Raw genomic sequence first — 13,553 nt, 5'->3', positions numbered from 1 at the left:
TGCAGGGAGCTCAGGGAACAATTTGGTGGCATGAGATGGTAAATAGTGTGCCAGAAAATGGCCCTCAGCGCAATCCAAGCAGCCCATCCGTCTTCTGCTTTAAAAGCAGCGATACTGACAGGAGGTTCCAAGGCTGTCCCGTTTTCTCCAAAACACGTTTTCAGCTCTTGCCCTACAAACGAGTGATTGACCTGGCAAAACTCTACGGCATCTCCCTTACAGGCCACCACAAGTTTGAATCAAGGTCAAATTCTGAATGGCTGTGATAACCCTTCCCTGATGTGAAGGGGGCAGCTCAGTAGACCAGCTAAGAGCTCCCTGCTGGATCTATAAAGGATTCCTGGGCCCCACATATCCAAATTTAGATCCCAGAAGTCCTTGAAGGCAGATCTAGTTGTCAATATCAGGAAGGATAGTGGCCATCTGGTGACCAGGAGCGTCCTACCAGTCTTGGCTAAGCCAGCTTAAAATGTGAGAAACTGTCATACACACATTATTTAGCAGGGAGGAACATCTTCCTTACTGACCCAAGATTTGGCAAGTAGGCTATTTTATTTCTTAGGTAAACTAATACTTAAATAATAACTATAATGACAGTAAAGAAAATGCCCCCCAAAAGAGAGATGCACCATATAAACAGATTCAAGGAATCTAAAAATGTGGTATGCTTTGGTTTGTGTCTTTGTCTTCCCCTGACAGCTTAAAGAACTCTTACCCATATTTTCTCTTTTGATCTTTGTTCATTCAAGAAATCATTTGAGCTCCTCATGCTGGGCAATTGGCCTGGACATCAGGAATGCAGCAGTGAACAAGACTGAATGGGAACAGGAGCTGTGGTGGGTTTCAGGTGCCAGGTCCTGCTCTCATACAGTGACATCGTAGTGGGAGGAGACAGATGTGAAGCACAAGTGGATTTCCATGAGAAACACAACAAGAAAAATTAAAACCTGCTGAAGTTCTAAAAGTACAGACTGAGCCTGGGAAGAACCAGAGGACAGTTTAGAAAAAGCTCATTTGGGAAGACAGCTGGGACAGGGAGGCCTAATAGGTGAGAAAGAGCCAGCTATGGACAATTTTCATGTGAGATTATTAAGGACGGGGTGTTAGTGTATAAGTGAGGAAACTGGACCCATGAGATGGAGAGGATTTGCTTAAGAGATAGTTAGAACCTGTCTTGGTTTAGAGTGAGCCTCCTTTAAAAAATATTTTATTTCATTTATTTGGAAGGTAGAGTTACAGAAAGAGAAAGAACTCTTCCATCCAGTGGCTCACTTTCCAAATGGATGCAGTGGTCAGGACTGGGCCAGGTAGAAGCCAGAAGCCAAAGCTTCTAGGTGGTCCAGGGACCCAAGCACTTGGGCTTTCTTCCACTGCTTTCCCAGGTGCATCAGTAGGAGGCTAGATGTGCTGGGACTCAAACTCACCTCCATATGGAATGTAGGGCAAAGTAGGCAAGAGCTTTACTCACTACACCACAACACCAGCTCTGGTCAAGCCTCCCTTCTCTGTGAAACCAGCAGCTTGGCCTGCTCTGCAGTCTTTGGGAATCCTTTCCCTCTGAGCCCTTCCAGGTCAGCATATGCATGCAGAGGCAAGGAGAGGCAGGGCAGGCTCTCAGGTGTGTAGTGCTGTACTGGGTAGACTTTCCAGACTTTGTTGGTGGTGGTGGTGGTTTTTTTTTTTTTTTTCCAACACTGAATCAAGCTGCTTCCCCCCACCACCACCTCCTCCAAAAAAAGCCTAAATTCTGCTCTGATATTTTTGGTCTTGTCTATTAACTTATGGTATTAGTTTGTACTTGAGATGTTTCTAAATACCGTAAGAAAGTGACAGGTTCTTTTTCAAGACACTGGGGGGTTGGTGAAATACACATATTGGGTCCATGCCAGCTTGTCCTTGGCTTTCCCACCGGGTGAGTTTGAACTTCAGCATATTGCTGATCTTTCCCATAATCCAACATGCTACTGTTTCCACCGTGGGGAGAAAGGAGACCACCAAACGAGAATATTTCCTCCAAAAGTGGTCAGGCCACAGCACCAAATGTGAGTTCCAGTTCTACAGGTTGGACACTGCTTTGGGGTGACTTCACCATATTCATTAATCCATCTTCCTCACACCCCCAAATGCCTGAGGTCCACAGAAGCATTTGTCTTCAGAGAGAGAGATTCTAATGGGAAATGTGTGTTTGGAAATACTACACAACTTTGTCCTCCTTCTCAGGTGTCTGTTCCTTTAAGGAAAACTCTGGTGTCATCCTCAGTGCCTCACTGTAGCTTAAAATGGAAAAGACAGTCACACTTGTAAGTCCCAATTATGAGGAGACCAGTAGAGCAGACTCACGGGGTACCTCTTGGTCTCCGTACTGATGCTAAACGCCTAGGGAGAAATTCCATCCTGTTGCATCAAGTCATTTCTGCTTTAACCAATTTAGCATTGGTTAAATTGACTCAATGAAGGAATTTGAGAAGGGAGAAAGATCAGGATTTTTTTTAAAGCACCATATACTTGTTCTCATACATAGCTGATAACAAGTATTTAATGTCTTGATACTCAAATAGTAGACCTGAATCATAACTTGAACTTGATGGCCTTTGGCTGCCAGGCCTTGACCACCAAAGAGGACAGCTAGGCTATTAGTTGCACGGTATGTTCTGTGCAGTTACAAAAAGACGATGGTAATTTTAGTTCAGTCTTTATCAGGCATCTTACCAGGTGTAGGCAACACTAAGTGTGTAATATGACAACTCTTGCCACTAAAAAGCTGATAGTTATCTGCTTTGGGTCAGGGATGAGAACTGGAAAAACACTCTGTAGGCTTTAATACAGCAGATTTAAAATTTGGCAAACACAGAGTCCCTGCAATATGCCAAGCCTGGGGCCAAATAAGCACTCAGATTGAGCAACGCGTTGTCCTCTCAAAGTGACCCTGTAAAGTATATCATTGTGCTTGGTGGCTCAGAGTGCTTAAGTGACCTGCCCAAAGTCACAGGAAAAACAAAAATTGTTTAAAGCAACAAATCTCAGCTTATACCCCAGACCTGTGTCAAGTCCTATACACATCCCAGAGGACCAGGCAGGAGACGTGCTCCTGTCTCCACCACCTTAAGTCCGTCAGCCCGATTCTGGACAAGAGCACAGAGACCTGAGTCTCGAACCCAGGACAGGGCCATGTGCAGGGCTTGGATGCTCTGGGTGGCAACATGAGGATGATCACTGCAGTTCTCCTTTTAAGTAGCTTAACATAGTTCCTTTGAAATCTTGTATAGTTGCCCTTACGTTGCTAGAATTGAATGCAGCTGACGACTGTACAAGATGCCTGCTATGCTATATGGGAATCTTCATGATTTTCTTGCTTCACAATTATTCCTTCCCTTCCACTTTCTAAAGAGAGAGAAAAGAAAGGTTATGCTGCATAAAGGCTAGTGTGCTGCAATATATATTAACATCTTAATGGGAAAGCTGTGCATGCACTGTATACATTTACTACTCTCTGACAAGAGGGAATTAAATGTCAGAAGGATTTGTAGCATCTATAATTGAATTGGTGCTGAGAAAAGCAAATCTTAAAGAAGAATAACATATTAGGATTAGCAAATAATATGGCATTTTGTCAGCGCATGCCATTCAGTTTGTTCCCCTTCAGTAATAAAGTTATGCTTTTTTAAAATGCACACTTATTGTGGTTGCCAGAGATGTGAGCTACAAGAGGTGATGAGAATGAGTAGCTACATTTTCCAGATGTTGCTGTATTTTCTTGCCTGTGTGTTTTGGTTTGGATTTGTTTGGTTGCTGTTTTTGAGGTCAGATTTTATTTTTGCTTCAAATTCAGATAACACACTGCCAATTTTTTTTCTTTCCATCTAGCAAGATGTAGCAAATGACATCACAGTCCTTAAGCATCCCCTGAGGTAGACTAATTCCTTCTGCCCCTGCAAATTTTTAACTAAAACTGACATGTCCAGCAAGACCTCAGTCCTGGACAGAGACCAAAACTGATCCAAGTGACAGTCTTTCATGGATGGGGTTAAACAATGTCCAGCGAGGTGCAAATAGGATTGATACCTTCATAATATTCCTGTGAGTTAAATATTAAGTTGTAAGTGAAACCTAAGGTGGTTAAATGTATGAAAAAGTAAATATGCGCCTTCATTAAGGGGAGTGTCTGACTTCCTCCAAGTGTGTTAAATATGCCTTAGAGCCTGGACCAGGGCATCTAAATCAGGAGGGTAAGCAATAAAATGTGACTGTGTGCTCCTGATAGCGCACTTCACATCATACTGGGGGTTTGGGGGGCCAGTGTAGGACGCTTCTGGCATCCTTTTGCCAAGAAGGCTGATATCGGAGTGGAACTCTGCAGCCCTCAGCTTCAGGTTGGGCAGCAGCGTGGTTGAGAAGGCGCTGCTCAGCAAGTAACCCTGCCAAACGCTTGCCTAGAATACACTGGCCACTACCTGATTATTGGTGGATCCCTGCTTTGGCAGCAGAACCTTCCAAGCTTATCACGGAACCACGATTGTGGTGTTCACATGGCAGTTTCTGTTAGGCATCCCATGCCAGCTGGTAGAGTCGCCATGGAAACCAGGATGTTTAACCCAGGCATCCTGGCTGCCAAGGTGAAGATGACTCTAGCAAGCAGTCTGAGGTGGGAGAGCTAGGAGAGGAAGAGGAATTCCCTGAAAAAAACAGTCACCTCACTCTGCAGATCCTCCAAGATCTAGTGCCTTTAAAATTTCCTTTTCTTACTTCCATGAGGGTGTGGATCAGGGCAGGTCAGCTGGCCATTTAGGACATTACTCCTGAGAGTTTCCTTAAGATATTTTTCCCTGTAGTTTCTAAGATGCTTAAATGAGCCCAGAGTAGCTGAAGTGGTGACCTAAGCCGTGGTAGCTGACTTAACATTCTGCAAGCAGCCGTATGCTCCCCCTGGAGCCAAGTTGTTTTAACTTTGCACTAACAACAGCAATGAAAACACCAAAGCTCACTCACAGATACTAAAACATCCATGATTTGTTGTTGTTGTTGTTGTTGTTACATTTAGAGCCAGAAAAGTGGCTACCAGATGGGCACACAGGGTTGCCCCACAACTGAGAGCTGCCAAGAGCTCCTCCCAGCTTTCACGGCATGTCTACCAGTCAGAATCACTGAAAGGCTAGTCCTAATTCATTTGAGGTCACATGTGATAGGATTTGATTGAGTCTTCACTCCAGTAGAGACTGTATTGCCCAAATATATTCATCAGTTTTTTGTTACTGTAACCTGATACCTGAGTCCGGGGATCTTGTAAAGAAGAGATTTTCTATTTAGCTCACAGCTCTGGAGGCCCAAAGGCATGGTGCCAGCTTCAGCTTAGCTCTAATGAGGGTTTCAGGTCAGATGCCACCTCAGTGCCAAGAGCAAACGATCCAGTGGCTGGACAGGAAACCAGAAAGTCTACAGAGTGATCAACCTTGTTGTTTAACAACAGCCCCCTCAGAAAGACTCGGGGGACCCTGCTAATCCCTTCCCAGGACTCATATGTCCCCAGCCCCATGTCTAAAGCCCTCTTCTGAGGCCCTAGGACTTAAAGGCCCCACCGCCTCAACATTGCCACTATGAGGCCAAGTCCACAGACACATGAGCCCCTGGGTTTCCAACAGCACATCCAAACATAGGGCCCAGCATGTTGGATTCTTCCAGGCTGCAACAGCCATTGTGGTAAGGGCGTGAACCATACGGGAATAGGGGCTTGGCTTCCCAGCATGACAGGGCTGGAGCTGTGTCCCAGAACACAAACTCATGCCTGTTAGTTACCCAGGGAGAGGAATGTCTATGGCCTCTCAGGGAACTTTCCAAAGTGTGAGTTTCCAAACCAACGAAATGTTCGTTTGCCCAAGGTCCAGGTAGTCCCACTTGTATTTTTCAGTTGAGAAGCTGGGAGTAGCTGTAGCACCTGCCTCAGTCTGTCTGACTCAGGAAGGGAGCTGGAAATGTGGAGACACTGTCCCCAGGCAAAGCCAGTGCTTCCTGGGCCCTGTTGAAAAGGTCTGTCCTGAGAGGAGCAAGACCTTTGGTTGATGGTACAAGCCACGACCTTTCCACTTGGAAGTCATTTCTCAAGGAACTTGGCAGAGTTTTGGCCTTGTGCATGCAACAGGAGAGGTCAAGGGCCTCACAGCTTTGTTGGAGGCATGCTGCCTCTGGTGGTTAATGACTCCTCCACAGTAGGCCTTGCTGTCTTAGCCCAGTGTTGCTGAGTGTGCTACTGCTTCCTGTCAGGAGCAAGACTCCGGCCTACAGCCCGATAACCCCTGATCGCCATAAGCCCAACACTAGCACCTCAGAGACCCCTGTGCCAGTGGAGAAGGTAAAGGAAAGGAACACGGGGTGTCTGGAGCCTGCCGCACTCCTTTTAAGGGTGGGCCCAGCCAGGGCAGAGGCAGTGTGGAGCCCCATGGCCACTTCCCACAGTAATCCCAGGAGGTGGGAGTGGGGTGAGGAGGCACTCATAACGCAGCAGTGTTCCCTGTAAATTAAACATCAGTTACTTTCCGTGGCCGTCTGCGGTAATTGAAGGCAGGAAAAATGTCTGGGTGATTAAGTGGTGGTAGTAAACTTTCTGATCAGAGTGAGTATCCAGAGGTAGCTGGAGAGATTACCTTTATAAATAAGCACCTGTAAGCTGTGTGCGTCCTTGAGGGTGGGCAGGGTACCTAGAATGGAGGTGTTTCATTTGGTTGGGCTGAGCACAGAAAGGGACAAGCAGCACAGAGTATATTTTGCTGGGAAGTCCTGGAGTAAAGATCAAATGAATCCCTTGGGCTCAAGGAACCTACCCCATAGATGCACCCCCTTGAGATTATTCACTTACTTATTTTGGCCTCAGGGAGGTTTTTTCTTTGTCATCGAATGTTTCTCTTGCTCTCTGTATCTTTTTCCTTCCCCTCTTCTTGTCTCTCCCTCTGCACCACCCCCCCTTAGGCTTCTAGAATGTTCCTGCGTCTAGATACGGAAGAAGCAGTCTTTAAGCAGTGGACAGGAGACTGCCTTCCCCGAGGCAGATAAGAGCTGGCCTCCCTGAGCTTCTGTCTGTTTTCTCAGGGTGGGGTCTGTCCCCAGCTCTGGCCTCTTGCACCTAACTCTCCTCCTCTTCCCAATCTCTCCCTGTTTTCCCTCTCCCACTTCCAAGACATAAGGAGCTCGTTGAAAGACACATAAATCTCAATGGGTCTAAAGCTCGTGGCAATTGGAGATTAATTCTCATTCCCACAAGATCCCCTATTTTGACAGCTCCCTGAGGAAAACACAATTGACTGACTTGGCTGTTATTTTGATCTCCCCGCTGTGAGCAGCTCTGCATTGGCGTGGCTGGCAGGGACAGCTTCCAGTGTGTGAGATGGCCTCTCCTCCCAAGGACACCCCATGTCCAGCAGCACCCCGGCATGTTCCTCTTCAACCAGCTGCGCTGCCTCCCAGGGCCAGGTTCCGCCTTGTTGCGTTGCCTTTGAAGACGTGGGAGGCTGCAGCATCTGCAGTCTCGGCAACTCCTTGGGCTGAGGAGGGAGATCCCTCTCCAGCGCGTTTCAAGTCGAGCTTATTAGACGTGTTGCTGAAGGGGCTTGCACATCACGGAGCGGGCTAATTGGCTGAAGTGCACTCTGCCTCCAACCCATCTCCATTCTCCAATTAAACTCCCATCATCCTGGTGTCCTGGCGACCTGCTGCTGCCTTGGGTTTGGCGTTTCTGTTTTTGGTGTGGGTTTGGGTTGTTTATTTTTTTTTTTCTGTAGTCCTTTCAAAGGTAACTTTAATGAAACACTTTTAAATACACTATTTTCTATCTGAACTCTTTTAATTAAAACACTTTTCATGGAAGCCTCAGTCACGAGTTATTTCCCCACATCCTTCAGTCCTTAATCTCCGAGCAGAATTGGAAATATCGATAGAAAGTGTAAAATCATGCCCTCCTGCTGAAAGCGTTGTATCAGGTTTCGGCTCAAAAGAGCACCATTACCTTTAGCTGTCACGGATCTGTACACTTGATCGATAAACTTCAAATATTATTAGAGGTGGAGGCTTCAGAGATTTGCTCTGTTCTTTGGAGAGAGACAGAGATAAATCTTTCTTAAAAATTGACTTGAATTTGCACTCTCAGTCTTCCTGGTGAAATGCATTTCTCTTAGGCGTCCAGCAACTGCAAGGGGGACAGATTTATAGGCCATGTGCTTCTTGTACTGAAAGATTTAAATGGTAAATCCTTCACATATGACTTCACAAATCATGTAAAGTTAAAAGATTTTTACCGTTTCTGTTGCTGCTGTGCTTAAATTGTAAGGTACAGCTAGTAAATCATTTTAATGGAGGTGTCGTACTTGACTCAATAAAAAAAAAAAAAGACAATGGTTTAGCTTCCACTCCAAAATGTTAATGTATTAATCAACGGGAGAATAATTGTTTTTTACTACATTATAAATCTCAGGTGCCATTAGGATTTCAGCAAGGGGTGATGTAGCCACGTTCCTAAATTAAAATTGTTTACACTGCCATACATTCATTCTACATCACCATAGCTCATCCTGGGTTCATTCTGGAGTGGTTCCCCCAGCCAAATATGTCGCTCCTCAGCCGAAGAAGACATCCTGAGGGAGCGATGCTTATAAGGGGGAAATTAATTGCCCCACAAGGTGTTAAATAAATAAAATAAAAGCCATCTGTGGCAATGGACAATCATTCCTTGCTGTCTGTTTTGAAATAGGTTTTTAGGTTTTAAATCGAGGTTGACTCCCTCATACATCCTAAATGTAGCCAGCACGTCACTTGTCTTTAGCCATCTCGAGGCAGTTGGGCTCCTTTGCTCTTCCTCCTGCGTGTCCTTGTCAGGGAAGAAATCCCTGGGCATTCCTAGGGAAGTGTTCCACCCTCCCCTTGAGAGAGAGTCCCCGTGTCTGCCTAAAGGCACTATTCCCAGGACCCCTCAGAAGTGAGGTCAGCCTCCTTCCTCGAGAGGGTGAATGCCAAGGCTAGCTCAGGACCGGGTCTACGTTCCTTCCTTCCTGCCTGCCCCCTAAGCTGTTCCACGCGCATCCTGTGCTGCTTAGGATGCAGTCACCTCGTGGAGAGAACAGATCCATCCAAGCACTGGACGGGAGTGATCTGTTCCTTCCACCCCACTGGATCCATCTCAATCCTGCTCTCGGACTCCTCCATTGAACAAAGGTGACCTTGTGACCCCAGAGGCAGTGGCTGCCAGGGCTTCTGGTGTCTTGTAATAAGCTCTACATCCCTATTCCTCTTGTGATTTCAACAGATTCTCGAGCAGGTGAAGAAGGCTCGATAAGGGCGGTGGACCATGCGGTGATTGGTGGCGTCGTGGCCGTGGTGGTGTTCGCCATGCTGTGCTTGCTCATCATTCTTGGGCGCTATTTTGCCAGACATAAAGGTAAGCAAGGTGCTTTGGCAGGCAGAAGCACCGTGTCTGCACAGCCCCCTGCCCCTGTGTCCGGGGACTTTCCGAGGTGGTCCTCACTAGGCAGTTTTGGCTGGTGTGTCCACATGGCTTGGTCCCTAAGAGAGGGGAGCAGAAATCTTAACAGATGCTGATTAGGCCGCTGGGAGTGGTTGAGTGGCACTCCTTGATTTGGATTCTCTTTCAAAATAAAAGCTTTATAGAGTTGTGATTCTCTACTTCATAACAACGAGAGAGAGTAGACCTGATGCAAGTAAGGGCTGGTATGCAAAGTGTCAAGATGAACCCCAGAATGAGAGACCCGGCAACAGCATCCCCACACCTGCTGTTTTCTGGGAGGCAGGTGGACCAGGCCTGTTCCCTGAACCCACACAGTGGGTAAACCGGTCACATACAACAGCTTTGGTGGGATGTGCCCAGGTTAAAGAAAGCCTTTGCCTTACAAGCCACATAAATATGTATTTTTAAAAAATTATCAGTGCAATTGATTTAAATTGCCACTAATCATCACACTTATCAGCTGTGCAGTTTGGATGGGCAATCATCTCTTCCAGGGCTCCCCCTCTGCCCCATGCTGCTCTGAGCCTCTTCTCCCCTCTTGGTAATTTATTCTTCCTTCTCTTTGTCGGCCCTTGTCTCTCTCCGTTATTTTTCTCAAGCACTGTGCAAAGAGCTGGGGGCTTTTGTAGGAGCTTGCATTCGGCTTGATTGTAACAAGTTGGGGGATGGTCCCTTGAGCACAGCAGTGGAGGTTCAAGGTTCTGGGTGACACCTTTGGGATACAGAGTGTTCATCTTGGTGTCAGAGCTCGTTGTCCTCTGCCCAGGCTCAGGGTCGGTCACCTGGCTGAGGGGGCACTGCCTCTCTCTGGTCGTCTGTTGGAGCCCGGAAGGTGGGGAAGCCAGAGAGCACAGCAGGCAGACTTGGGCCAGGGGGCCCGTGCTCCATTTTCCAGAAGAGAAAGTACCTGGCCACCTGTTTTCTCAGCTTTGTCACCCAGAAAACCTGAAAATACAACAAGTGTAATCCATTTTTTTATATAAAAATCTTGAGGAATACAGGATGTAGTGGGAGGAGGGCTATTGGAACATGACAGATACTTTCAATTCTACCTGTATACCATACCGGGAGACAATCTTTGTCTTTCTCTGTGGGTACTGTCTGTATACTGTTGAGGTTGGGGGGTGAGAGTGTCTTCAACTTTGTAACGTTCTGTCTACTGTCATTATAAAGTGGCTGTGCCAATTAGCAAATCCATGAATCTGGGTCCAGGCTAGAGTTACCTGATGAGAGAGAATCACTTGTTCATTAAGACGGATCCCAGGCCCCACTTTCGGCTGTTTGTGCATGAAGTTATTATATTTTTTCTATCTGGAAACCATTGTGCAATGGAAGGCGTAGAGGGAAAAAAAAATATCAAACATACCTTTGCAAGTTCAAGTTCATTCTCTCCCACGGCAAGACAGTAATGATTCATGAAGCCAGGAGACTATGGTTCAAATAAATGACTTGAGATGACAAAGGCAGCAGCAGCCGCCAACAGGGCCCTAATTCATTCATTGGCTAATTGCCCTTCCTTGCTTTGGTCTCTAACCATGTTCCATGCACATACCTCATCATTGGTCTTTGGTGTTTCCTGTTTACACGTTAGTCAGCAGCTCTCCAGCTTTCTGCATTTTTTAGCTCCTACTCACGTCTTCTTCTGCTGACACTCTCTGCTCATAATCACTGCTCTAATGTCTCATTTGCTGAATTATATCGCAGCGGTTCAGTTGGAGTGGTGCCTTTGGAACCCCTGGATGCCCATTTGTCTCACCCACCTCGCTCTCTTCTTCCAATTGTTTTTTTCCCCTCTGCTGCCTGCACACCACTTCGGCTGATGATGGCCATAAAGCAAGTTGCCATCTCTGTGCCGCTGTACACAGCGGCCATCAGACAGTCACGGTGCTTTACCCCTTCATCTTTCAGGTACATACTTCACTCATGAAGCCAAGGGAGCCGATGACGCAGCAGACGCAGACACAGCTATAATCAATGCAGAAGGAGGACAGAACAACTCCGAAGAAAAGAAAGAGTACTTCATCTAGAGCAGCCTTTTTGTTTCCATGAGGTGTCCAACTGGCCCTATTTAGATGATAAAGAGACAGTGATATTGGAACTTGCGAGAAATTTGTGTGTTTTTTTATGAATGGGTGGAAAGGTGTGAGACTGGGAAGGCTTGGGATTTGCTGTGTATAAACAATATGTTCTTTGAAAAGTACACTCTGCTGTTTGACACCTCTTTTTTGGTTTTTTTTAGTTTTTTTTTTTTTAGCTTTTTGTAAAATTTTATTTCTTCCTACCAAGTCAAACTTGGCTCCTTGGGCTTAGTTTCAGTAGATGCCAGAAAATTCTGTGCCTTGTTTTTTGTTTGTTGTTTGTGTTCCTTATATTTGCCCTTTGTGTGCATTTATTTTTCCAAAAATATTTCTGGAATGGTTGTGTTTCTTTTTCTTGCTTTTTTTTTTTTTTTTCAAAATCTCCCATTTTGGAATTTACCTGCTGGGATTCCTTAGGATCTTTTTTCTCCCCTATTTTTTAAATGATTATTATTGTTTTGACTTCATTTTGTTTATTTTCTGCAGTAACTGCTTTCCGTTCAACAATTCAGTTTCCTAAAAGGAGAACCAGCACAGTTTAGATTTCATAGTTGAGAATTTAGTGTATCCATAATGCATTCTTCTCTGTTGTCGTAAAGATTTGGGTGAACAAACAATGAAAACTCTTTGCTGCTGCCCATGTTGCAAATACGTAGAGCAGTGAAGACTAGAAAATTAGACTGTGATTCAGAAAATGTTCTGTTTGCCATGGAACTACATTACTGTACAGGGTTATCTGTAAGTGAGGTGTGTCACAATGAGATCGAATCTGTCTTTAATTCTGTGTCTGTAGACGGCTCAGCCTAGAAACCCCACGCTGTCCAGAAAGATTTAGGGCAGAAAGACTCCTTCGTTTTCAATGCCCTAAACAGACCTGACAGGTGAGGCCTGTTCCTTTATATAAAAGTATCTAAGTGGACAAATTTGAGTTGCCACAGGAGGGGAAGTAGTGAGGGGGGCAAAGATAGTTCTGCTCTGGTTATTTCTGTTCCAAATGATCCCATCCACCTTTCCCAATCGGCCTTACTTCTCACTAATTTGTAGGAAAAAGCAAGTCAGTGTGTCGTGCGAATGACTGAATGGGACTGGGGTGGTTTATTTTTTATTTTATTTTATTTTTTCCTTTGTGCTTAGTTAGGGAGGCAGTAGGATGTGGCCTGCATGTACTGTATATTACAGATATTTGTCATGCTGGGATTTCCAACTTGAAACTGTGTGAAACTTTCATTGCTTCCGATTTGGCTTGACAAAGGCGCGGGAGGTACATAAGAAGGGCCGCTATTGTTCTCATGCTGGCCTGCCAGGGATCTCAGTTCTAGAAAGGTCAGAGCAGAGGTGGAGAAACAGCACGGAGGGATTTTTTTCAGTTACTTAATCAAAACTCAAATGTGAGTGTTTTTATCTTTTTACCTTTCATACACTAGCCTTGGCCTCTTTCCTCAGCCTTAAGAACCGTCTGCCAAAACATTTCTGATCCTTGCATGATGGCAGCCATAGCGCATAGCTACTAAAACACGTTCCCTTGGGCACGTCTTAGGTGGGGAGTCTTGGGGGAGGGGAGAGCAGTCCCGTTACCACTTCCACTTTCTTTCTTTTAAAGAGAGGTGGGGATTTTTTTTTCCACTGAAATGTCTAGGAAACCTAGAAGTAGTTCTGAAGGACGAAAACTCAACTCTTACCATATGTGTTGGTAAGGCTCCAGACTCCAGATAACAGACCCTATGGAAAGATGGCATCAAAAAAAAAAAGATAGATCTATATATATATAAATATAAATATATATTATATAACATTTTCAGTGAGTAATTTTTGGATTTTGCAAGGTGCATTTTTACTCTTGTTACATTATGTGGAAAACTTTGATTTATTTAAGGGGAAAAAAGTGTCAACTCTTTGTTATTTGAAAGCGTGTTTATTTTTCTTGTCTTTATTTTAACCTTTGATAGAACCATTGCAATACGGGGGCCTTTTGG

The 13,553-nt window shown here is 45.3% G+C and overlaps 1 protein-coding gene across 7 annotated transcripts in view; it reads left to right on the top strand.

Moving 5' to 3' along the window:
* CADM1 (cell adhesion molecule 1) overlaps positions 1-13,553 on the top strand; it is a 342,534-nt gene that overhangs the window by 324,056 nt on the left and 4,925 nt on the right. For 6 of the 7 annotated variants that reach the window (XM_040976980.1, XM_040976981.1, XM_040976978.1 and 3 more), the window contains 2 exons: positions 9,284-9,415; positions 11,411-11,704. In XM_040976980.1, coding sequence (XP_040832914.1) covers positions 9,284-9,415; positions 11,411-11,529 — 251 coding nt within the window. In that variant the 3' untranslated portion in view covers positions 11,530-11,704. Of the gene's footprint in view, positions 1-9,283; positions 9,416-11,410; positions 11,705-13,553 lie in introns of those variants that run through there. The other variant, XM_040976982.1, reaches the window with a different exon arrangement.

This window comes from Ochotona curzoniae, unplaced genomic scaffold (assembly GCF_017591425.1).
Source record: "Ochotona curzoniae isolate NIBS_2020 unplaced genomic scaffold, NIBS_Ocur_1.0 contig_2723, whole genome shotgun sequence".
Lineage (NCBI taxonomy): Eukaryota > Metazoa > Chordata > Mammalia > Lagomorpha > Ochotonidae > Ochotona > Ochotona curzoniae.
Note: the sequence above shows the minus strand (reverse complement) of the source record. Positions and strands in the feature narration are given on the sequence as shown.